Raw genomic sequence first — 25312 nt, 5'->3', positions numbered from 1 at the left:
GGCTCCCAGCGCAGGTCCCAGGGACAGGAACCAAGGTTCTTTCCACATAGCCAGGGCACGGAGACCACGTCGCGTGACCTTGATCTTGCGGAGCGGGTTTCCCCTCGGGGAGAACCTCTTGGTCCTGAGCCACCACTGTAGTGGTCTCATGTACAGCAGGCCGCACGGTAACACGTTGGATGCTGCTGCCATCAGACCCAGAATTCTCTGGAATTCCTTTACAGTGAGTGACTGGCCTAGCTTCACTTGCGTGACAGTCGAGATAATCGAGGCTATACGAGCCGGCGACAGACGTGCCTGCATCGTCGTCGAATCCCATACCACGCCTAGAAAAGTGGTCCGCTGAACTGGCGAAAGCACACTCTTCTTGGCGTTGAGTCTCAACCCCAACCTTCTGATGTGGGCGAGGACGGCATCTCGATGCCGAATCGCCTGATGCTCTGATTGAGCCAGAATCAACCAATCGTCGATGTAATTTAAAATGCGAATGCCCTGGAGACGCAGCGGAGCCAAGGCCGCGTCCATGCATTTCGTGAAGGTTCGAGGAGATAACGCTAGGCCGAATGGAAGGACCCGATATTGGTACGCTTCGCCCCCAAAAGCGAACCTCAGGAACTTCCGATGTTGCGGAAGGATGGAGATATGGAAGTACGCGTCTTTTAGGTCTATCGTGACAAACCAGTCCTCGGACCTGATCTGTGACACGATCTGCTTGAGAGTCAGCATTTTGAACTTGAGCTTCCCTACTGACCGATTTAAGAGGCGCAGGTCTAAAATCGGACGCAGCCCCCCATCCTTCTTCGGAACAATGAAGTACCGGCTGTAATACCCCAGCTCTCTGTCGGGAGGAAGAACTCGTTCTATCGCCCCCTTCATTAGCAGAGCTTTCACTTCTTGTTCCATAACCAGAGCCTGCTCGGGGGTCACCACTGTGGGCAAAACCCCCCGAAAACGAGGTGGACGCGACCTGAACTGGATCGCGTACCCGCGTTCGATAGTCTGCAGGACCCAACGAGATATATTTGGAAGACTTCCCCATTCTACCAGAAATTCTACTAAGGGTACCAGCCTCTCGAGACTGGCCTCTGGAGTAGTTTTTAAAACAGAAACAGCGCCCTGTGACCGCGCACAGGCAGGGTTCAACGACCGTTCTGTATCGCTCCTCGGAGCAAACGAGCGTCCCTCGGGAAATCGCTCGCTGGGACCGTCTGCACCCCCCATTACAGGCAGGGTTGGCAGAACGAACCCCTGAGGGCACCGAGAGAGAGCGGGCGCCGGATTCAGCGGCGAACACCTCTGTCTCACGGTGGGGACCACCCTCAGTAGCCTGACACCAGTGGCGTCAGGACTTCTTCGACGAAGCCTTCCTGGCGACAATAACCGTCCTCAGATCGGTTCTATCCCGGGAAGACCTCGCCTGAGAACGCCGCGTCTCAGCCCAGTTTTGCTGGGGAGGAGCCCGAGACGCGACGCTCTTCTTCTGCTGCGCCCTATGCGAGGAACCCGACGGGCGGGGCTGCTCTCGCCCAGCAGCCCCCGAAGGATGAGTACGGACGGGGAGACATTTCTGGAGCGCCGCTGCCTGCTTTTTTCCCTCTTGGAATCTCTCAATCACTGCGTTCACAGAACCACCAAAGAGACCTTCGGTCGACAGCGGCGCATCCAGGAGAAAAGCTTTATCTTTCTCCTTCATATTAGCCAGATTTAGCCATAAATGCCTCTCCGTGGCCACCAGGGCTGCCATAGAGCGGCCGACTGATCTGGCCGTCTCCTTGGTGGCACGGAGAGAAATATCTGCCGCCTGACGCAGCTCATTAATCACGTCAGTGCTGACGACCTCCCCCTCGCTCATATCCTTCAGCAGATCTGCTTGATACGCCTGGAGGATGGCCATCGTATGCAAGCAAGATGCTGCCTGTCCCGCCGCTGAATAAGCTTTGCCTACCAAAACCGAAGTATTTCTGAGTGGCTTGGTGGGCAACGCCGGTGTTTTAAAAGACGATGCCGTCTCAGGAGAAAGATGGCTCGCCAAAACTTCCTCCATCCTCGGCATCGCCCCATAACCGTGTCCCCTAGACCCAGCAATATTAGCGTACATAGAGGTCTGTTGTGTCAAAATTCTAGCTGACACTGGTTTGTTCCACGAAAAAGGGCAAACACCGGCGTGGAGGTAGTGAGTGTGATTTTAAAAATCTCTCATCCATTTTACTTTTTACTCTCGACTCTTGTTTTTCAACTGGCCATTCAATGGTTAATTTTTCCACAGCCCGAGTCAAAACCTCCATCAGCTCTACATTCGTGAACAGTTGGGGGATGGGAGACTGGGATGGCGAGTCCCCGATCTCCACTGAGTCCATAGACTCTGCATCCACACTTTCAACATCCAGCTCCTCAGAACTGGATAATTGAAGTGATGGCGCCTCAGCCCGGGCAGGAGAAACCGCAACGCGGACCCCCGCAGCGAGAACTGAGGCACTGGATCTACCAGGTAAGGGCAGAGAAAGGCCGGGGCCCGTCTCAATCCCCGCTGATAGATCCATCTGCGAACCCCACGACGCAAGCCTTCGCTGTGCCTCGGCAGCAGCGGGACCCGAGCCGCGGGGAGCGCGCACCGAACCACTCTCCTCGAAGAGTGCCCGGCGGGAGCGAAGTGTCTTCATGGACAGACACTCGCAGTGCTCACAGCCGGCCCCCTCGAGAGCCGACTGAGCATGCTGCACTCCCAAACAAACAACACACAGATCGTGTGTATCCCCACCCGTGATGAAGCGAGGGTAGGGATGAACACACTTTCTGAAATTCTGCTGTTGTTTGCTCGCCATATTTTCCAATATAAATATATATACAATATCAGACAGACAGACAATATTCATACATAGAGCGCTTGTGAAGACTCAGAAGCTGTTGCGCTTGTGTTTCGGGGATGCTTTATAGTTTCCTGGTCGATACGTCACCCCGCCTATGACGTTCCGTCTCGCCATTGGACAGATTTCATACGTGCTTCATGACTCGTCACGCAGAGGCGTTCCCACGGCGTTTACACGCAGCTCGAAGTTCCCTGAATGGGAACTGAAACTTACCATAACGACCTATTGGTTTTCATTAAACCGAGAAAAATGGAATTTTGTTTTATTGACGATCACTGAGAAATGGTCTATTATATAAAATGCAAAAAACATTTATTATTTTCAAGGTGAAAAGGATTCATTTGCCTTGACCCACGCCGAAACAAAACGTCTAAATGTCATGTTTTTGATGAAGCAGCCTAATGAATAAAATGTCTATTTTTCCGGCGTCCCCCAGCTCCTCGTTTAAACAAAAGGTACGCTAAAACAACGTATTACGTTAAACCACGTTAACCGTGTTAACCGTAAACTTTTAAATACTCGACCTAGTTCCGGGAAGAAACTCCTGTAACTTCAATGCCCAACCCGGTATCACGACAAGACATGAACTAATCACGTTGGTCCACTTTGGAAAACGTGTAGATGTCACGGTTTAACCCCCTCAAAACGTGAAACTTACACTTAAACTGAAACTTAAACTTACCATAACAACCTATTGGTTTTCATTAAACGGAGAAAAATGGGATTTTGTTTTATTGACGATCACTGAGAAATGGTCTATTATTTAAAATGCAAAAAAAAACATTTATTATTTTCAAGGTGAAAAGGATTCATTTGCCTTGATCCACGCCGAAACAAAACGTCTAAATGTCACGTTTTTAATGAAGCAGCCTAAATGGTCCACTTTGGAAAATGTGTAGATGTCACGGTTTAACCCCCTCAAACGTGAAACTTACACGTTTGCCTTAACACGCTCCAGTACGGACCTATTCTACACGTAACGACCTCTGCTTTAACGACCTATTGGTTATCCATCAAACCGAGAAAAATGGAATTTTGTTTTATTTACGATCACTGAGAAATGTTCTATTATTTAAAATGCAAAAAACATTTATTATTTACAAGGTGAAAAGAATTCATTTGCCTTGATCCACGCAGAAGAAAACGTCTAAATGTCACGTTTTTGATGAAGCAGCCTAATGAGTAAAATGTCTATTTTTCCGGCGTCCCCCAGCTCCTCGTTTAAGCAAAAGGTACGCTAAAACAACATATTAAATCGACGTTAAACCACGTTAACCGTGTTAACCATAACCTTTTAAATACTCGACCTAGTTCCGTTGCTTAGCAACGGGAAGAAACTCCTGTAACTCCAGTGCCCAAACCGGTATCACGACAAGACATGAAATAATCACGTTCGTCCACTTTGGAAAATGTGTAGATGTGACGGTTTGACTGATAGTGATAGTTTAAACCCTGCTAAAAAAAACAAACAAAAAAACAATAGAAACCATAAAAGAATTCCTAATGGTTTTAATGGTTATAAAGTGAAATGTATTGAGTTTAATGGAAACTGTAATGGTCCTAGTAGGTCTCTATTGGAAATTTTCTTTCTTCTAATTTGTGGTTTTGTCTTTTTTTGTTTTAATTAAAACTGTGATGGTCCTAGTAAGTCTCTATTGGTAATTTGCTTTCTTCAATCGGTGGTATATGTTTTCTATTGGATACCATTAAGGACCAGTAGAACACCTTTGAAAATTATAGGTTACATGTTGGTATCTACTGGACACCATTATGAACCATTAGGACTCCAATAAATTTAGTGTTTCCTTTGGTTTGATAATAATGATTAAATGTAGGCTACACATGATTAATAGGCTAGATTTTTTAAAACTGGTCATAGCCATTGGTCAAAACATTGGTCCCATGTGATTTCAGGTTTAACAGCTCTTGTCGGGAGTGATCAGGTCAAACCCTGACCCACACATATTGTCCTAACCATTAAATATATTCAAATCATGACCAATACAAATTTGTAATGGAAACCATTAAATATATACAACTCATGACCAAGTTTGTAATGGAAACCATTACAAATGAGAACCAATACAAACTGCAATTGAAACCATTAAATATATCATTACCAATACAAATTTGTATTGGAAACCTAAACATCCTAATAGAATATGGCCCAAAACACACTACATAATGGACACCATTTTGTAATGGTTTTAATGGTTAACGGCTGATGGTTTGTAATGGTTTTGTAGTGGAAACCATTACCATTTCTGTAATGGTTTCTATTGTTTTTTTCAGCAGGGTGCTGAGGGGAAACGAGATTTGCTTGAGCGTCTGACATTCTCTAAAGAAGTCCTCTGTAATTGCCAGCACTGCGGTTTGATTATGGCTGCAGCCCATGGGGAGTGTGTGTGTGTGTGTGTGTGTGTGCGCGAGTGTGTTTCTCCTTCTTGAAAAATAATTAGAACTTTGCAGTTTTTTTTCACAGTTTGTTGCTTTAGTACAGACACCTCTGCGTTGTATGATTGTGGGTGTGAATAGTAATTGGGAATTTGGAGGTTGTGAAATTAACACGGACAGTAATTGAATCGCTGCGCTGTTGCTTATTACTGTTGTTACTTGCCAACTGCATCGGGTGGGGGGTCACTTCATTCGGCTTCATTGTCTGCACTTCCATTGGTCATCACAGAGTTGCTGCCTGGAAGAATCATGTAAGGATTTCTTTTTTGGATTTCCAGATCTGGGCCGGCACAATATTGCTGTCTGGGGAAAGTTGTAAGTCCTGTATTTGAGCCATTAAAGGGGACCTATAATGCAATTTTTTTTTTAAATTTTGATTTTCGAATTTACTTCGCAACTGTTAAAAAAATTATGTTGCATCTTTGCATACAAAAAGTATGTTGCATCTACAATCCAAAATTCTTCTTTCAAATCAAATTAATTTTAAATTAAAACATTTTAGTAGTGTGTTTGTTACCCAGAGTACAGTGCATCAGCAATTTACATCCATGAAAGTCTTTTTAAGTCAATTAACTAGAAAACACTGGAAAGAAAATCAAACCATTATACAAAGAAAAACAATACAAACTAAAAGTTCAAATGGCACTATGAAAATAAAACAGAAAGAAAACAGAAATTCAAAATTATTATATTTTCTACCATGCAATAAAATAAAATAAATTAATCATCTAAAAATTAGGAAACAAAGAAGCATCTAGACTAAAATTACCAAGGAATATAGATAAAATCACACAGCTGAGTGCCGATAAAAGCAATGCTAAGAGTCTCAAGGTCTGATAAGAGATCAGCCCTTATTTTCTTATAATTAAACACATCAGTCAAATATAACATTTTCACTGCATGGGCATAATCTGACAGAAGGTTCACCAGAAGCACCCTCTATGAATATTTATACATTCAATCAAGTGTTATTTTTTGTTACAATGGACGGAAGCTTTCATTAAAAAGACTAAAACAGGATGGCAGTGTGGTTGTCCAGAGGGTTATTTTCTGTGCTCGTGTATAGGCTGAACATTGCCTGAAAAGACATGCAGGTTGCCTGAGCTCCTCACATCAAAGCACTACAAACACTGTTTGAAATTCAGTGAAAGTGCAGTTAATAATGCAGGAGAGCATGTGCCCAGGGAGAACATGTTTGGCGATGCCTTCTCGCTCGCTCAGCTGTTTAACTGCACCCCATTTTCCCCATATTTTAGAATTTGACTTCAGGGCCAGCCAGTTTGGTTTGTTTGGTGGAATATCAAAAAAAAAAAAAAAAAATCATCAAAGATTATAAAGAAAACTGATATTTTTTTCACATGATACTGCCAAAATGCATGCTTTAATGTTTTTGATTTTATCCAAGCAGAATCCTCTAACCGAGCATGAGATTTTAAAGAGTAACTAAACACTAAACCAACTTTTTTAGTTAATGATCTGTAAGAATGGATCTTTATTAATACCAGTCATTGATTCGAGTAACTTTTTTAACATTTGTGTGTAAAGTGTTTCATTTCTATATATGGTGTAAAAACCATATATATATCAGATATCTATATAAAGTATGACAGATATCTATATAAAGGCTAGATATGTCGTCCACGCTGCTGGCCAATGGAGGTCGACGTCTGCACCTGGCGGCCATCTTGTCACAGGCAGCTCGCTCACTCGTAACATTGTGTTAATGGCACATGTACTATTTTAATTACCATAACTTGCTCAATTTTCTACCGATTTTCAAATGGTTTATTTTGTTATAAACGTCAGAGATGTAGTTATGACACTGCGTACTTATGAATGTGTATGGTTTCTGTAAATCGAGGTCTGTATGTATTGTTCTTGTTCTACTTTGTGTGTTTTTGATATGGACCCATTGGTCTGAAATAAAGAGTAAATAAATAAATAAATAAAAAGTGTATAAATAAATAATCATCCAGATAATTATAGCCACGTTAATAACGTTTGTAAGAAACCAAACCGTTTGTAAATCCGTCAAGATTTCAACGAGATAAGAGTATTTGTGTTTGTGCTGACCACTCATCTTACATCAGCTTGTCTGTGACAAGATGGCCGCCGGTGGTGACGATGGAAACTCCACCGTAACACATCTATCTTTTATATACATATCTATGGTAAAAACGTCTTAGTGCTGCCCTCTTCAGGTTGAACGGTAGCTACTGCAGTTGAATTTTCCTATTGGATGTTTCGCACTTCGTGACGTACGCAGGTTTCAGCTCACCACCCGAGCTACGCCCTTGGCAGTATAAAAAAACAGCTTGTTTCGTCAAAACCACTGTAGCGAGTCAGGAGTTGGAATTGCAAGTATTGAAAACGATCAGGATAGAGTGTTTTAGCATCTATTTCGTCCTCTCTATCTCCACTGGGGTCCGCCCACTTTTTCAGCATTTTTAAAATATTGCCAGTGGGTGGAGTCAGGCTCTGACAGGGGTTTATTTACCCTTTAAATGGGCTGAAAAAGTTCCTGAAACTTGGTTTGGTTGAAATCAATATCACTAGCTAATGTTTTTTTTTTCTCCTCTGTTTTTAATGATGGTTTTGGGTTTAGTATTTCTATTCTTATCAGTGCATTTGCAGCTATAACTATCATAAACAGCATTTTCAATTACTTTTTAAGCCACAAACCTCTAATACTCTTTATCTCATTGTTATATAACTTCTTTTACTTGGTTACATTCCCCTCTCAACTTTGTTTTTGAGGACAAAATATGTGGGATTTTTTCCTAATTGTCTTCCATAAAACAACAACAACAACATAAAATATTTAACAATAAGAATGTGTTATGTCAAAGGCAGCAGACAGGGAAATAAATTCCTTTTAAAATATATCAGACACTAGTAAATATGTTGATTGGAATTATATTAGGGCTGTCAAGCGATTAATTTTTTTAATGATGTGTCAGTTAATTAATGTAATTAAACAATTTAATTGTACATCAGATTTGGCTGAGAAATTTCTCACAAAAGATCATTTAAAGTCATTATTGTGTTTAATGAGAAAATCATCAAATAGACATTACAAAAAGTATAGCTTTAGAAATAAATATTTGATTCAACATACAATTTATTATACATAAACCTAGTTACACACGGGTGAATAAAAGTAAATGAACTGAATTTTCTTTTTCAAACTATCCCCAAAGTATGACTTTTTTTATGAAGTGATAGGTCTACTCTAAATAAGAAACTAAAACTGCCAATAGGTGGTGGTAAATGTCTACATGAGTAAGTCATTTGTTCATTCGATTCGATCAAACGGATGATTCATTCATGAATGAAGTAAATGGTTCTCTTTTTGAATGGGCCATTGAATCATTGATTCACCCAATTGATTTGCTCAAGACATGGATTCATTTAGAGACGAAACACCGTTGTGTGTTTCTCAGAGACACTAACACAAGGCTAACACAATATTAACTTCTTATTTATTGAATTGATGTATAAAATCAATATCACATTTGTCAAAAACAGCACTTGGGTGATATTGCGCTCATTACTCATGTGATATTATAATTATATCATATGCTATTAATATGAGACAAAGACTTGTTTACAGGGGCATTTTTGCCCTGATATCTTGAATTTTAGGGGCACTGTAACTGCATTCAATAATCTCCATCACACAGGGAGTTGTTGCCCTGCTTCATGTTTATCTGTCACAGATATTCAGTTTTATTTTTTATCCTAGTTTCGTTTTCAGGGACTTTTAGTTTGTATTCATTAGTTTCCTGGTCTGCTTTGTCTAGTTTCCTGCCACTTATTTGTTGTCACAGAGATTAATTTATTCAGCACAAGTGTTCATCATTATTTCCGTCATTTGCTTTGTATTTAAGTTGCAGTCTTTTCAGTGTTCATTTGCCCGGTCACATTGAAGTGTTGAGGTTATTTTAGTTTGCCTGCCTTGTTTTGTGTATTCTAATGTGGATTATTAAAGTCTTTGTGAACCTGAGCGTCATCTGCCTGTTCTTCCTGCAACACCCTCTGACAGATGACCGCACCTACAATGGATAAAGCAGCGCAGATTGCCACTCTGGCCCGAAGTGGCCAGAACATTATGGAGTTTGCTCTTCAGTTTTGCCATCTCGCTGTTAGATCTCAATACAATGATGAGGCAATCAAATCTTTGTATTTAATCGTGTTTAACTACTACCATCAAGTAGACCTCCCAGATACCCAATGAATTGACTGACTTGACTGAGGGAGGCGATACTTCGATGTGTGGAGAGTGTCTACCCCTGATCCTTGTACATCCAGACCCAGAGCCCAGCCCACCACTACCCTTGACCGCTGTGATTTAGACAGAGTCCCCGGCAGAAAGCAGGCTTCTGCTTGAGCCAGAACCCAAGGAAGAGAGGACAGCGCCGACCATCGCCCCAGAGCTGAAGCCACAGAGTGAGTCTGGCCAGGTACTGGTGGTCTTGGATAGATTTGGCTGAAAGATTTGAATACAGAGGTACTACTTCCCACCCTACCCCACCCTGAACCATCGGTACCTTCATCTTCTGGTGCTGCCCAGCACTAAGACTAATACAGTGCCCTGTATTGAGACTGTTTCATGATCCTGTATTAACTCAGAATTATCATCACTGATCCCGCCTAGCCTCCCTCTCTCGCCTCCGCTCCTAAGCTATGCCAGTCCTTCAGTCCCTCCTCAGCTAGTTGCCATAAGCCCTCCATCTTCCCCTCTAATGCCATGCTGCACAGAAAAGCCTCAGATCTTACCTTCACAAGCTTAGCTTAGGCTAGTGGATCCCCTAGCTCTGCCTTGGGTTGCCAATCTTATCGCTTCACCTTGACCTGTTGGCTTCCCCTTGGCTACTAGGCTCCACCAGAGACCCTTGGCATTGTGGCTCCATCAGGCTCCCTCATCCCTCCGGCTCCACCTACGCCAAGGACTTGCGAGCCATCCACTGCGCTCCATCTCTCCACCCCTTTAGCTCCAGCAGGCTCCACCTTGGTCCTCGGTTGCACTGGCTCTGGCTCTTGGACGTTCAACGCATTCCCTCCCCCTTGGTCACCAGAGCCAGCGGTGTCGCTTAGTCCCATCGGGTCTACGTCTGTGCCTTGGGCTCCCCTAACAATGGTTCCATCTCTGTTGGTCGTCCTCTGGATGTTGTCAGCTACTTCACCATCATGGTTCCTCCCTCCATCGACTCCGCCGTGGGCTATCGTCATGGCTGAGCTGTGGGTCCACACCACCTGGCCACTCTGTCCATCATCTCTGCCGTGGCTGCTTCTCTCTTCCTTCCAATCCGCCTTGGTCTTGTCTGCCTCCTCTCACCATCCCTTCGTCCTCCTCCTAAGCCGCCTTATTATCCACAACACAGAGCGAGGTCCCGCCTTCCGGGAGGCGGGTGACATACTTTAACAGATATTCAGTTGCTTTTTAACTTGAAGCTTTTCATCAACCTTCTCAACAATAAAATTATTAATATAACCCTCCACTGCATAGTTAATGCCCTTTAGGTGACTTCAAGATGATATATAATTTTTCTGTCTCCAAAAATCACCAATTGCCTCCTGTGAAATGTCTCCTACTGTGACAGCTGCCATAGCGCCCGAGCCGTGCTTGTCCGAGTGAGTGGAGGGGGCGTGGCTTAGCCATAGATCAATTGTCAGGGCTTGTTTTGTTTGTTTTATGAATGGCTCAGCTAAACAGGCCAATAAGACTAACTACCATTATTCATTTTAATTATACTAATGTCTACTTAAAACGTCTACAAATGTAGAAAACTGATCAGAGATCTGGTAAAACCCACAGTTCTTTGGTTCTCAGTGGGTCCTCATGATTCATGGGTTGACAGAGAGTTTTGAAGTAATGAAGCCTCATGTGATTCTGGCTTTTTTTATTTAGTTCCTTTTCTTTTTATTTCAACAGAGGCAAGGATCTGGAGCAGCTGGTGGCAACAGCAAAACCTCTGGGGCACAAGGTACTGTGAACATATTCCACACAAAACCAAACACATCATAGATCTTTAATCACTTTATGGCAGCTTCTACAGTGAATACAAACAGTATGTCGCAGGAATTCTTTGTCTTGGAAAAGAAGAGATTCATCACGTTTTTGAGTTTGCCCCAAACAACCTTTAAGCATACAGAAAAGCCCAGCATCCCATCTGAAATCTTCAGGCATAAGCATTTTAAAGTATTCCCTGACAACAATAATTTTCTGCACTCTGCTCAGTGAAGGAAGAAAGAGTCTGGTAAGCATTTAAAATTGTGTGCTTGTGTATGAAAAAAAGGTTGAAGAAGGAGGCAAAAAAAGAATAGCATTGAAGCAATGAACACAGTCCTCAGAGTTTTCTTATGAAAAGGGCAACTAAATGAATCTGAACCAACAAATTGGCCCATACTTCTAAATCAGACTTAAAAGACTTGAGGGTTTTTCTGTTGTTGGTTTTCTACCTGATGAAGTAATGCTCTTGAGGATGCTGAAGCCCCAGGGAGAGCGAGTTACAGAGCTTATTGGGCAAGGCATAAGAACTGCATCTCAAAGGAGGCTGGTTTCACTGAAGCTTAAATCTTCACGGAATTGCAGATGATGCTTTAGACATGAGAACATAATAGTGTAATGCTAGCACCAACTCTCTTACTCTAGTATCACAAATGATTTTATACTACATATAGTACACATTATAGTAAATTCAAAAGCTTCCCGTTAAATCCAAATACCATTCAGTGACCACAAAATGTATTTGGATAATTTAAGCCAAATAGAAATATCTAAATTTCAAGCAAACACATGATGCTACAATTCATTTCTCAATAATTTAACTTCTTGGATTTATGAAATCAATTCCCCTCTCAAATTTGCTATATTATTAAATACATTTACGTTGCGATAATGTTGATATGGTATTGGCGTAAATAATAGATCTGCTGCTGCTGCACAGCAAGTACAGGACCTGGTACTGCCAATAAACACACAACACTCTCCCACATAGCAAATTTTATCCGACTCAGCTCCGTTTCACCCTCGGCCCACATACCGCAAAGAATGACAGCCTTATTGTGGCTTAGATCTTGACTGAAGACATGGACCACACATGGGCCAACACTAGCCCAAGTCTCAGCCATTTAATAATCATTACAGGGCCTGAACTGGGCCAGAACTGGTAAAGCATATCAACACCAGCTTTTAACCAGACCCTCATCCATTTAATAACTAGCCCTACACTGAGACAGAATAGGTTTTATTCTTGGTACCAATTATAAGCCTTAAGTAAACCAAAACAGAGCCGCACATGAGCCTTATCTAGCCCAGTCCCAAAATACAATTGTTATCTTTTATACATTGCATACTACTTTATCTTTTTACAGTACTTGTCATTATTTGTTTTGTTTATATCATATTTTGGTAATTTTGTATGTAAACACAATAATTTCAATAAACTATATTAAATTTAATTAATATAAAAAAAAATATAAAATGCGCACACACACAAACACACACAATCTATAAGACAAATGTACCAGACAGACAGTGTAATCATAATAAAAAAATATTATTGCAGAAAATGTCAAGGCAAAGTAGTCGAAATGATGGCGTGTAGCATCTGATTTCACGAGTTCACACTTACATATAATTAGGGTGGATAAGATTTAATGCGTATTTGGCGTGCTGTCCGGGGGAGGGCTCCGAGCTCCCCAAGCCCATAACTGTTGTACTTCCCAAGCATAACTGTTGTAAAACTTAAAGCTTCTTAGGGTCTTTATTGTGGAAAATTCCTCCCTCAAATAAATCAGGACAGAAGTGGTTGAAAGTGAACAAAAGAGACCAGGTGTAAACGGAAATGCGTCTTCATCTACTTGTGATCCGATCAGCTAAAACACATCTAAATACCAGGTGAAAACAGGGCCTGAGAATTAAAGATCGATCATTTGAGTTCAGCAACAAGCAGTACCATGATTTTTTTTTCGTGCAATTATAAAGTCTGAATTGTGAGATGTAATTTCTGGTATAAACATTCATTTGTGTAAACAGAGAAAGGAACATGGTGAGAAAACCACTCATGTATTGACTGAAACATGAGGCCTGCTCTCTCTAGAGGTATATTTAAAGGATCTTGCTGTGCTTAACGTGTATGTCAAGGTTTTCCTCCTCCCTTGCTTAAATTGCTATTGAATTTGCCAACAGACTAATGCGCTGTTTCATCTCAAAGGTATTCACTACTGAGCTGCAATTTCTTACCATTACAAAAAATAAACCTTCACATCTGGTACTTTCATGAATAGGGCTTGAAAGTCTTTTAAAACCATGCTGTACAGGCAATGTTTTTGTTTTTTAAAGCATTTAAAAAGCATTTTTAATGCATTTACTTTATATGTGGTTCATCGTTTTCAAAAACCAACATCCAGAGTTGAATCTTTATCTTGAATTGCCTAGACTTTAAATCCCTAATTTATGTTCTAGATAACAATAAATAAACATTAAATAAATAAAAACGATAATATGCCTTAAATTAGGCAACCAGTCAGTACTAGTAGTTTGGCACCAAATATTGCTAAACATTTTTTGCATACCATAGTTCCCCTTCGTCAGATCACTACAACGTGAGTCAGAAGTGATTCTGACAAATGGGGATCGCTTGCGAGAGCCTATCTACTTCAAGTAAAATAAAATTAGCCAATGCATATTGGCATGCGATAATTGCACCAGCTTCTGTGCATCGCTTCTTCAGGAGAACGCCTCTTCAAACTGGTGTTGGTGTTACAGCGTAGACAGCTGTAGATCTCGCAAAAAACAGCTGTTTTCACAGCTCAGAATGTTGCGCCTTCAATGAGAATGTGAGTGCTCACAGCAGGCTTGCACTATCGTCCTGTTTGTGTAGCCGCGGTCATCTCTGGGTGCTTCAGCACTAGAGTGAGCATTACAGTGAGCATTCCCCGATGAGACCACCTCTTCGGGCCCCTCACTCAAACATGCTGAGACTGTGTTTGTGGGTGGTTTATGCTCTCTTATGAGAGCATTAAAACGTCAGCGTCATTGTTCATCTTGCCTTCTCACGAGGGCTTCTCATCAAGGTTTATGGCCACGTTCACTGTCTCTCATGCCTGGCAGCTTTCGAGTAGAATTACTGGTCCTTCTCATGAGGGACCAAGTATTTAATTCGGGGTACCAGGGGAGGATCAGATGTTGATCGCTGCGTTGGAGAGAGGGCTGTTACACTCTGGAAATGATGAGGATGAGTTCCTACTGTAATGTTGTGTGTGCTCATGCTGAATCAGATTCAGACTTGACAGCACACTTTCCCGGGCTACCCTGGGGGCGCAGTGCAATGCGTATTGCCTTGCCCCGCCTCCGTGCCTGCCCGGATGTGTGTGAAAAACTTTGGCATTATAGAAGCATATTTGTTCCATAAAGCCAAACATGCCAAAAGTTTTTCCTCTCTCACTACCCTTGGTGGGGAAGTGGCTTTGCTAATAGCAGACCACCTCTGCCCTGCTTGTGATGGCCACACTACAAGTCTGTGTGTGTGACCAAAACCCGCAGTATACAAGAGTAGTTCTGAGTCGGGGTTGAGGTGTGCTTAGTGACTTACCGTGGTTTGAGTCACAGCGCTGGCCCTCGGTCAGACGACGTCCACACTGGTCCAGAAGCGACCCAGGGCTAAATCTTGCAGAGGTGTGAGACATCACCAAAGTTCGCTGTCTCGATGCTCCTATCTCACAAGGTTGGCCTTTTCAGCAACACTTTTGAAGACTGTGCCCAGCAGCTCTCCATAGTTCAGAAGCAGGCTGAGGAAACCAAGAGCTTGACCCGATGTCTTACCGAGTCACTTGTGGTCTCTCCTCAGTCTTTTTGTCGCCAAGGGTGTCAGTCCCCTGTGAAAAATTGTCATAGCCAGCTCTACTGTGACATCTTTTGCAGGAAGACGGCGCCACCTGTCTCAGAAAACCTGTCTCAGCAAACCTCAGCCTGTTGGGCCTTCGGGTCAACTGGGACAAGAGCAAACTCTCCCCTGTGCAGAGGATCTCTTATCTCGATATGGAGTTGTTTTTGGTCAACCAGACAGCGCGACTCACAGAGGAGCGTGTCCAGTCAGTGTTGGACTGCTTGAGTACAATCAAGAGCAGGACAGTGGTCCCACTGAAATTTTTTCAGAGGCTACTGGGGCATATGGCATTCGCAGCCGCAGTAACGCTTAAGCACTGGCTTCATGGCCGAGTCCCGAGATGGGCGTGGCAGAGTGGCCCATACCGGGTGCACATCACCCTGCACTGCCTCCAAACCAGCCCGTGGTCTGACCCTTCGTTTCTACGGGCATGCGTTCCCCTAGAACAAGTGTCCAGGCATGCTGTGGTCTTCACAAATGCCTCTACCACCGGCTGGGGGACCACGTACAACAGGCATGCAGTTTCAGGTCTGTGGACGGGGCCTCAACTGCATTGCCTCGAGTTGCTCACAGTACGTCTGGGCCACCTCAAAGGGCAGCTATGTGGCAAGCACGTTCTGGTCCGTACGGAAAACAATGCGACCGTTGCGTACATCAACCGCCAAGGTGGTCTACGCTCCCGCCGCATGTCGCAACTCGCCCGCCAACTCCTCCCATGGAGTCAGAAGCATCTAAAGGTGGCTTTGTGCCATTCACATCCCTGGCGTGCTCAATCATGTAGCTGTCAAGCTCTCACGCCAACGCTTCCGGGAGAGTGGCATCGGCACGGATGTACTGGCACACAGCTGGCCCCAGGGCCTATGCAAGTATGCGTTTCCCCCAGTGAGCCTTCTCGCACAGACACTGTGCAAGGTCAGGGAGGACGAGGAGCAGGTCTTGTTAGTTGCGCCATATTGGCCCAACCGGACCTGGTTCCCAGAACTTATGCTCCTCGCGACAGCACCTCCTTGGCCCATTCCTCTGAGGAAGGACCTACTTTCTCAGAGACAGGGCACTCTATGGCACCCGCATCCAGACCTCTTGAAACTCCCAAAACTGACGCGGAGGTTCTAGGTGACCTACCCCAAGCGGTTCTGCTAGAGCCCCCTCAACGAGGCGCCTCTAGGTTCTGAAGTGGAACCTGTCTGGTGTTCTTCCCCCAAAGATGTTCGATCAGAGTCGTGCTTTTTTCCTGCAAGATGGGTTGGAGCGAAGGCTAGCTGCCTCCACCTTAAAAGTGTATGATGCCGCTATTGCCGCACATCATGATGCTGTTGAAGGTAAGTCGTTGGGAAAGCATGATTTGATCGGGAGTGAGTTCCGCCTTGCCCCCGCCTCTATACCCTCTTGGGACCTGTCTCTGGTGCTCAGCGCACTGCAGAGACCTCCCTTTCAACCATTGCACCCAACTGAGTTAAAGATCCTGTCACTAAAGACAGTGCTCCTGACTGCTATCAAGAGGGTAGGGGACCTGCAAGCATTTTCCATCAACGAATCATGCCTACAACTCGGGCCGGCCAACTCTCACGTTGTCCTGAGACCCCGACTCGGATATGTGCCCAAGGTGCCTACCACTCCCTTTTGGGACCAGGTAGTGAGCCTGCAAGCGCTGTCTTCGGAGGAGGCAGACCCAGCCATAGCTTTTCTCCGTCCCTTCCGTTCTGTGATTTTATGTGTACAGAACGCAAAGCTTCAGGAACTCAGATCAGCTCTTCGTCTGTTACGGAGGCCAGCAGAAGGGAAAGGCTGTCTCCAAGCAGAGGATGGCCCACTGGATAGTGGATGCCATCGTCTTGGCTTACGAAGCCCAAAGCGTGCCTTGCCCATTCAGGCTGCAAGCACACTCAACTAGAACTGTTGCTTCTTCCTGGGCGTTGGCTCAAGGCGCCTCGCTGACAGACATATGTAGAGCTGCGGACTGGGCGACACCTAACACGTTCGCTAGATTCTATAGCCTCCGTGTAGAGCCGGTATCTTCCCGTATACTCACCCCCAGTGGCCAGAAGCACGAGGGACCCATTTTTAGTTTCGGCTTGCAATGCCATTCCTGCCCCCATGGGCTGGATACGTGCATCTATTGCTCCAGTAGTGTTCCCCAAAAATGGCTAACCCTGTGAGTTCCTCTGTCACCCCTGCGGCAGTTAGACGTTGCGGAGCGTCGTCACTCATATGCTTGTGTTACCTGTGTTAGGCTGGGTGTCCATTGTAGCGGTCCCTGCAGCTACCCCATATGTGTATTCCTCCACGATCAGCTCCTCTGTGGACAAGCCTGTGTCTTTCCCTCCACAGAGCTCGCTCTGTCGTCTCTGCTGGTGTTCTTTCCCCCCAATAAGTAGGCTGAAACCACCCCAGAGACTGGTATATGTTGTACTACCATGTATGGCTAGTCCATATGTTTATCTGTCACAGTACCTCCCTTCCAGGGTAGGATGTGGCTTCCACAGCATTCCCCTTCCCAAGGGCACGCTTTCCCAGCGTTATCCAATAAGTCACACTGAGTGGGTCTTGCAGAACAGCAGTGACTGACCAACACTCAGTCAGGCCAGGAGATTCAAGCGGAGCGCTGGAAGGTCCAGCAGCCGTGGCGTTTTGGTAGATATCCCCATTCGTTAGAATCACTTCTGACTCATGTTGTAGTGATCTGACAAAGAGGAACGTCTCGGTTACGTATGGTAACCCTCGTTCCCCGAGGAGGGAACGGAGACTTGAGTCCCCTCGCCACAGTTTCTGAGCTTCCACTATTCGGCGGTGTCACAGGTCCGGCTCCTCAGTGGAAAAACAAGGATGCGAACGAACCTGCTGCTTCTGAAATGCGAGGGTTACCATACGTAAGCGAGACGTTATCCCTCTAAATCAATATGAGCTGTTTTACTGTAAGGAAGTAATGTTACACCAATTTGTATCAGAATGTGCCATCTAACACCTGAGTGAAGATGACATTTTTATAATTTGCTTATTTCTTTTTCGCTTTTGTCTGATACCTTTGATAATGAGGAAACCCATCTGATCAGTGAATTTTCAGTGAATATAAAATGGAAATTAACATAAAATATTACTATATAGCATTTATCATGAATATTCATTATTGTGCTTTTGGCAGAAGGAGGGACTGTGGTGTGATTCATGAGCGCAGCTGGAAACAAGAACTGGACTGGAAACGTATATGAGTGTCTCCAGTGAATTTTATTTTCATGGCTTCTGCACACCATGTGCATTTAGCTTGCAGGGAGTTTTAGACAGGATGTGGTTTGTTCCAAAAGCCCAACGGCACTGACTGTACAGCTGACTGACTGACATTGCAATCAGTGTGACTGTGTGACATTTCTTTCTTGGTGCATTATTGCTAATATCAAAAATAATGACTATGAAAATACATTTTTACACAAAACTGTCCCGCAAATCCTACATAGGATAAGTGGTTTAAAGAATGGATGGGTGGATCGGTGGGTGGATGGGTAAATGAGTGAGTGGGTTGGTGTTTGGATGGATGGATAGATGAATGGATTTGTGGGTGGAAAGATGGGTGGGTTGGTGTTTGGGTGAATGGATGGTTTAGGTTTTGAATGAATGGATGGATGGTTGGATAGGGTGGGTGGGTTTTTGGCTGTATGAATTGGTGGATTGGGTGGGCGGATTTGTGAATTGGTGATTGGGTGGGTGGATGGGTGAATTGGGGATTGGATGGGCAGATGGGTGAATTGGGGATTGGGTGGGCGGATTTGTGAATTGGTGATTGGGTGGGTGGATGGGTGAATTGGGGATTGGGTGGGCGGATGGGTGAATTGGGGATTGGATGGGTGGATTGGAGATTGGGTGGGCGGATGGGTGGATTGCAGATGGTTTGGGTGATGGATGGGTGGATAAATGCAAAATATTTGTTTAGCATATTTATAAGATGAACCATTATTCCATGAATAAAGTACTACACAGTTGTAATAATTTTTTTGTTCGAAATATGTAATCAACAGTCTTGGATATTTTTTGTCATTTTTATCTTTTTGGTGGGTGTTTGGGTGGATGGATTAATGTATGGGTGGGTGGATGGATGGTTGGGTGAATAGGTGGATTGATGAGTGATTACATGTATGTATGGGTGGGTGGGTGGATAGACGGATGAATGGATGGGTGGGTAGATGGTTCGGTGGATGTATGGCTGTATTGATGTGTGGGCAGATGGATGAATGAATGTATGGATGGGTTGTTGGTGGGTGGTTGGATAAATGGATGGGTGGGTGGATGGATGGGTTGGTGGGTGGATGAATGTAAAATATTTGTTTGGCATATTTATAAGATGAACCATTATTCCATGATAAAAGTACTACACTGTTGTCATACTTTTGTTTGTTTAGGCTACTTTACTTTATTTGTATATGTCCCCGAAGGGCAGTTGATTTTACAGCAAGACAGCATTCAAAAGGACAATTTACAATACATTAACAATTTAATGAACACTGAAATAAGCACACACACACAGTACCCACACAAAACCCAAACAACTACTTCCTTCCACCTACTCCCTTACACAAATTTAACAGAGAAATGTAAGTAGGAATAAATGAATGTTTATACCCGTTACTTCTAAGCGAGGGAAATTTCAGTCGAGATCCTGAGGGTAAAAACTGAAACTCAGAATAGAGAGGATGTGAAGTAACAATTTAAATGGATCAGGCTTTCCTAATACCTGCCGGTTGTACAGGTCAGTGGGGTGACTCTGCTGAACTCCTAAGATCTTACCGCTAGTATTTACTATTTTCACCAAAGCAGTCTTTGCCTTCACACCAAGACTTCCATACCAGCATAACAAACTGAATGTTAAAATCGACTCAATATAAGATTTATAGAATAAAATCATTAAGGACCTATCAACTTTAAATTCGGTTTCCGTAGACAGTACAGACGTTGCTGGCCCCTTTTGCAAATCATCTCCACATTAACATGAAAATTCAACTTGTTGTCAATTACACACCCTAGATACTTATATGATTCCACAACATCAAACTCCTGCCCTTTGATAATTGTCCTATTCAAATCAGTTGATTTTTCCTAACGTCAATAAGCACGTCTTTAGTTTTTAGCACATGTATTTGCAAGAATGCATCGTTGCACCACTGTACAAAATCCTCAACCACAGGGCCGTGGTCGCATTCACCAGCACCAAGAAGGCTGACAATAGCTGAATCATCTGCAAATTTGACAATAAATCTATTGTCCTGCATGCTTCTGCAATCATCGGTATATAGAATATACAGGAGTGGAAAAAACACACATCCCTGTGGATGAACGTCAACTGGCAAAACGAACACTTTCTCGGCAATACAGCTCCACACAGTTTCATACTCTTTTCCTGTAAGGTCTGTAAAGGTATATCCACAAAATCACATAAAGAAAAAAAAACCAGTGTGCATAATCTTGTTTGTGTAATTTGTCTTATCTTTAGCTCTTAGTCAGATCATTTTCACCAATACAGTACATGCACACTGGATCAATAGCATTTACATACAAAAATAAATTCCAACCCTATTGTTTGACAGCTCGTTTTCCATCACCTGCATCATTGTGTTGGATTATATTTAGAAGCTGACATTATGTCTTATGCTTTCTTATTTGTCTATGCTCAGATGAATCTAAGAAAGACGTCCCCGAGGATTTTGACATCGACATGGAAGCCCCTGAAACCGAGAAGGCAGCCGTCGCCATTCAATCGCAGTTCAGGAAGTTCCAGAAGAAAAAAACTGATGACAAGTCATAGTTGCCGGCGGATATCTCTCTCCGTATGGCCTCATCAGGACAGCATGGTTTGATGTTGCATGTAATAGAATCCATTCTATATGGACTCAAGGGAGGGGGAGGGGAAATCAAGGTCATAATCTGTCAATCACTGTTATTTTACTGCTGTAACTGTGAATCCCATAGTTTATATAATTTTGGTTCCAGCTTTACTCTCCATTCTGGCCAAGAATATATGTCTTACTACTGTTCTGATGCATGATTTTCTATTGTAACTGTCCATTAATATGTTTTCATTGTGAGCTGCTTACAAAATTAGTCATAAACTATTTATTGAATATCGAGCATTATGTGTACATAAATATAGAGCAGAACTTTATTTTTGTTTCACACCATTAGTCTTCATCTGATGAATGCTTTAGCATACATTCACATCCCAGCGGAGTTTTAAAAATAGCTTGTCTTTTGAAAGCCATATTGTTGAATAATTCCCAGCTTATCTTACCGAATCCTCACTGTGTGCTCAGTTCTCTTTATTGATTCATTTCTGTGTTGAATTCCATGCTGGATAAAAGAATGACTTGACAGCGAGTGTTTGATTGTCTGTTTTGCTGCGGCTTATTATAACATTTCTTCCTTTTCAAAGAATCATAGCACAGACATAGACAAAACCAAACACTCACACATTTCTATCTCACATCAACTCTTATCTCAACTCAGTCTGAATGAAACGAGAAACTATTAATAAACATCCTTGAGTCTCTGGAACTAAATACTGTATTGTCTTTTAATTAAACTCAACCTTAAAGCAGGAGGCTTATTTAGAAAAACATTTTTTTGACATAATATACATATTGACCAACTGGCATGCACTCAACTATACATCAACTTCAACTTCAAAAAAATAATCATTGAGGTTTTCTTGCTGCATAAAACACTTTCTCACTTGCATCTCATTTCATCTACACCAAGTCAAATTCAATTTAATCCATAAAACCTTTTTTCTTTACAAAAAAAACTTTCATTTGCATATTTTATTCTGATATCAGAGTCAAAATGGCTGACAGTGCAAGCTATGAACTACGTCTCTCAGCAAATTCTATATATGAAAGAACTGTTTGAAAGCATACCTACCCTTCATACCACGTGAAGGTCACACATTGCACCGGGTAATATATTATTTACACTGAATCCTCTAGTGTACTTGAGCCCAGGTCACTTCATCTGTGCACACGCACACACTTCCTGAGCCTCTGTACTGAGCTGTGATCCATGAAGAGACACTCTTCCCAGCATGGGAAAATAACGATTGTGATGATTGTGCTCCGAAAAAAAAAATGTCCAAATGCACTTATGTTTTTCCCTGAAAAGTGTGTCTTGCTATAGTTAAAGGATTAGTTCACGTCAGAATAATAATAATAAAAAAATCTTGATAATTTACTCACCCCCAAGTCATCCAAGATTTTCACGTCTTTCTTTCTTCAGTCTAAAAGAAATTAAGGTTTTTGAGGAAAACATTCCTGGATTTTTCTCCATTTAGTTAGCGACTTCAATGATTTTTAACGGGTTGAAGGTCTAAATGTCAGTTTCAGTGCAGCTTCAAAGATCTCTACACGATCCCAGCCGAGAAATATGGGTCTTATCTAGCCAAACCAACATCCGAAAAAATATAAACATGCATGTACTTTTTAACCACAAATGCTCGTGTTGGACGTCTACGACTTCACGCATTACCTAATCATTTTGGAAAGGTCAGGCGGTATTAATTGTTAAAGTCATTAAAAGTTATTAAAGTCAATAACATATAAATCAGCACAAGTCAACGTCCAAATCATTTACCTGAGAATGGTGATCAGCAAGAATTGCTTATATTTCCAAACACCTGGAGTACTCCTCCGACTCTCTCCCACAAGGAAAAGTGTGAACGTCTGCTTAGACCCTGATGTGGAGCTTTTTTTATAAATAGGAACAATGGTGTGGATTTTAGCGTACACACACTCAAAGATCAAATCTGTGTGTCCGCATGTTTTATAAATGAGGCCCATGTTGCAGAATTGGAAAAAGATTCCAAAAGCTTCCAGACACGATAAAGCCTAAAATAACACCGCACTTCAACTCCCAAAAGCAGAAGATAACCAATGTTACCCTAAGTGAACTCAACAGGTAGGTCCCGGGTCTCTTCTGATAAAGTCGTCAATAGCATGAAGAACATTTTTGGTTAAAAATTTATTAAAAAAAGGTTCAGGTTTGGTTCCCATTGAAGTCCATTATATGGATAAAACCCTGAAATATTTTCATCAAAAACCTTAATTTCTTTTCGACTGAAGAAAGAAAGACATGGACATCTTGGATGACATGGGGGTGAGTAAATTATCAGCAAAAGTTTTTTTTTTAAAAGTGAACTACTCCTTTAAGGTACATGCTGATGTTCTTTTTCTTGTCTTTTCTTTTTTTTACAAGAATAAAATGGGACAGTGTTACAACAAGTAATCTCTGGCTAAAGAGTGCAGATCGGAGAAAGGGGTACATCAAATCGCCAATACAAAATAACATATAATATATTTCTAACCAAATATATTCAGTTTAAAGCGGTAGTCCAATTACAGTATTTTGTAAGCACCAAGATTGGGATGCTGTGTAAAATACTCAAATTTTCCAAACTGTGTAAATTTCATTCATACTCCAACCCCCTTCTAGTGAAATAGATCATCCCTTCCTCGATCTCTCTCGTTATGATTCTATTTATAGATCGCAACAAAGGGAGGCGCCACACAACCGCTGTACAAACAATACAATTTATTTAACTAAAAGTAAGAAACATGAAATGTCAAGTGATCAGTGTAATTTCTGTCAGTGTCAGCATATGAGTGTAAGTAGTAAGTTTAAGTGACATCAGTCCAACCCAACCCGGTCTCATCCCAAGACGTCATATAACTGACGTTTTGGGACGTCTTTTGACCATACGTCAATATTCGCCTTTTTAGGGCCCCCTTAAACGTCGGTAGATAAGGTTATGGGATCCTAACTCTACCCCATACCTAAACCTAACCCTAAACCTAACCCGTCACCTAACTGACGTTAAAGGTAAAGCGTTAGTTGTATGACGGCCCGGGATCGCCATCTACCGACGTTTAAGGGGGCCCTAAAAAGGCGGATATTGACATATGGTCAAAATACGTCCCAAAACGTCAGTTATATGACTTTTTGGGATGAGACTGTGTTATCCAACCACACATAAACAACGAAAGGTCCAAATCTCCAAAAGGTCCAAGTCCAAAATAGATCAAGTGAGAACTCCGATGCTGCTGTTGTCTCCCGTAACCCACAGATTCTGTCAGTTCTCCAGCAGCCTCATGAGCAACAACAACACCCGCGAGCTCTTACTCCGTTTAACCCAGTGTATTTTAAAGTGCTATGATTTCATTCAGGTGTAAAGCCTCAGCAATCACCTGTAACTCTGGGACAAACACACAAATACTCACTGAGCCGTCATTTTTCAAATTTTTTCTTCTTATATAAGATCCGACTCCAGTATTACAGTGTTTTCCATGGTCATCTCCATTCTCCTAGACTACTCAATTTATCCCCAGCAATCTAGATCCAAATTAAGGCAACAAAGAGAGCACAGAAACACTGGAAAAAACTGCCCAAACACTTACAGTACACTATGCGGTCTGGTCAGGAACACGATAAAGCATCAGACACTCCGTTATCAGTTCCCTTGATGTGTTTCACAGTTAAACTGTACGGCTGTAAAAAGAGAATCCAACACATCAACTGCTGACTCGGGGACTGTAAAGAGTGTAAAACGTCAGAGGGTTATGTTCATGTAGAGAATCGAGGCGAATCAAACACAACTTAATCAAATTAATCTCTCATGGGATTAATTCACATGGAGTCAACACTCCAAAGGTTCTGGACACCACATTCCAAAGTCCCAAGGCTCTTTCACTCTTTCCAACTCACTCTTTCCCTTTCGCGACTGTATGAATGTGTGTGTGTGCGTGATTATGTTTAGACCTTAGTTTTGTGTTTAGAATAGCTAATAAAGTCTTCCATATATTTGAAAAGATAATTGCTTTGTGTTGTGTTTGCACATTTAATGTCTTGTACTGTTCGATCTAAAGTTACCTTGCTAAGACATAGTGTTTCACTATAGACTTGGTATTTATATCATTGCAAAGGTTATAATTACGGCCCATTCAAATGAATTCTAAGCGAGTCATTTGCCCGGTTCCGTTAGTGATTCGGTTCCATAGAGTCATTGCAAATCAATGAATCATTTCCGTTTGAGCTAAATTGGCCTTCGGCCCCCTTAAATACATTTTATGT

General features: G+C 42.6%; 1 protein-coding gene across 1 annotated transcript in view; it reads left to right on the top strand.

Moving 5' to 3' along the window:
* The window catches only part of pcp4b (Purkinje cell protein 4b), a 47554-nt gene extending 25989 nt beyond the window's left edge, over nt 1–21565 (top strand). The window contains exons 2-3 of the mRNA XM_089120942.1: nt 11257–11308; nt 20872–21565. Of these exons, the coding sequence (XP_088977068.1) occupies nt 11257–11308; nt 20872–21002 (183 nt within the window). The 3' untranslated portion in view covers nt 21003–21565. The remainder of the gene's footprint in view (nt 1–11256; nt 11309–20871) is intronic.
* The last annotated feature ends 3747 nt before the right edge of the window (nt 21566–25312 follow it).

This window comes from Pimephales promelas, chromosome 16, assembly GCF_988280905.1.
Source record: "Pimephales promelas chromosome 16, fPimPro1.hap1.1, whole genome shotgun sequence".
Taxonomy (NCBI): domain Eukaryota; kingdom Metazoa; phylum Chordata; class Actinopteri; order Cypriniformes; family Leuciscidae; genus Pimephales; species Pimephales promelas.
Note: the sequence above shows the minus strand (reverse complement) of the source record. Positions and strands in the feature narration are given on the sequence as shown.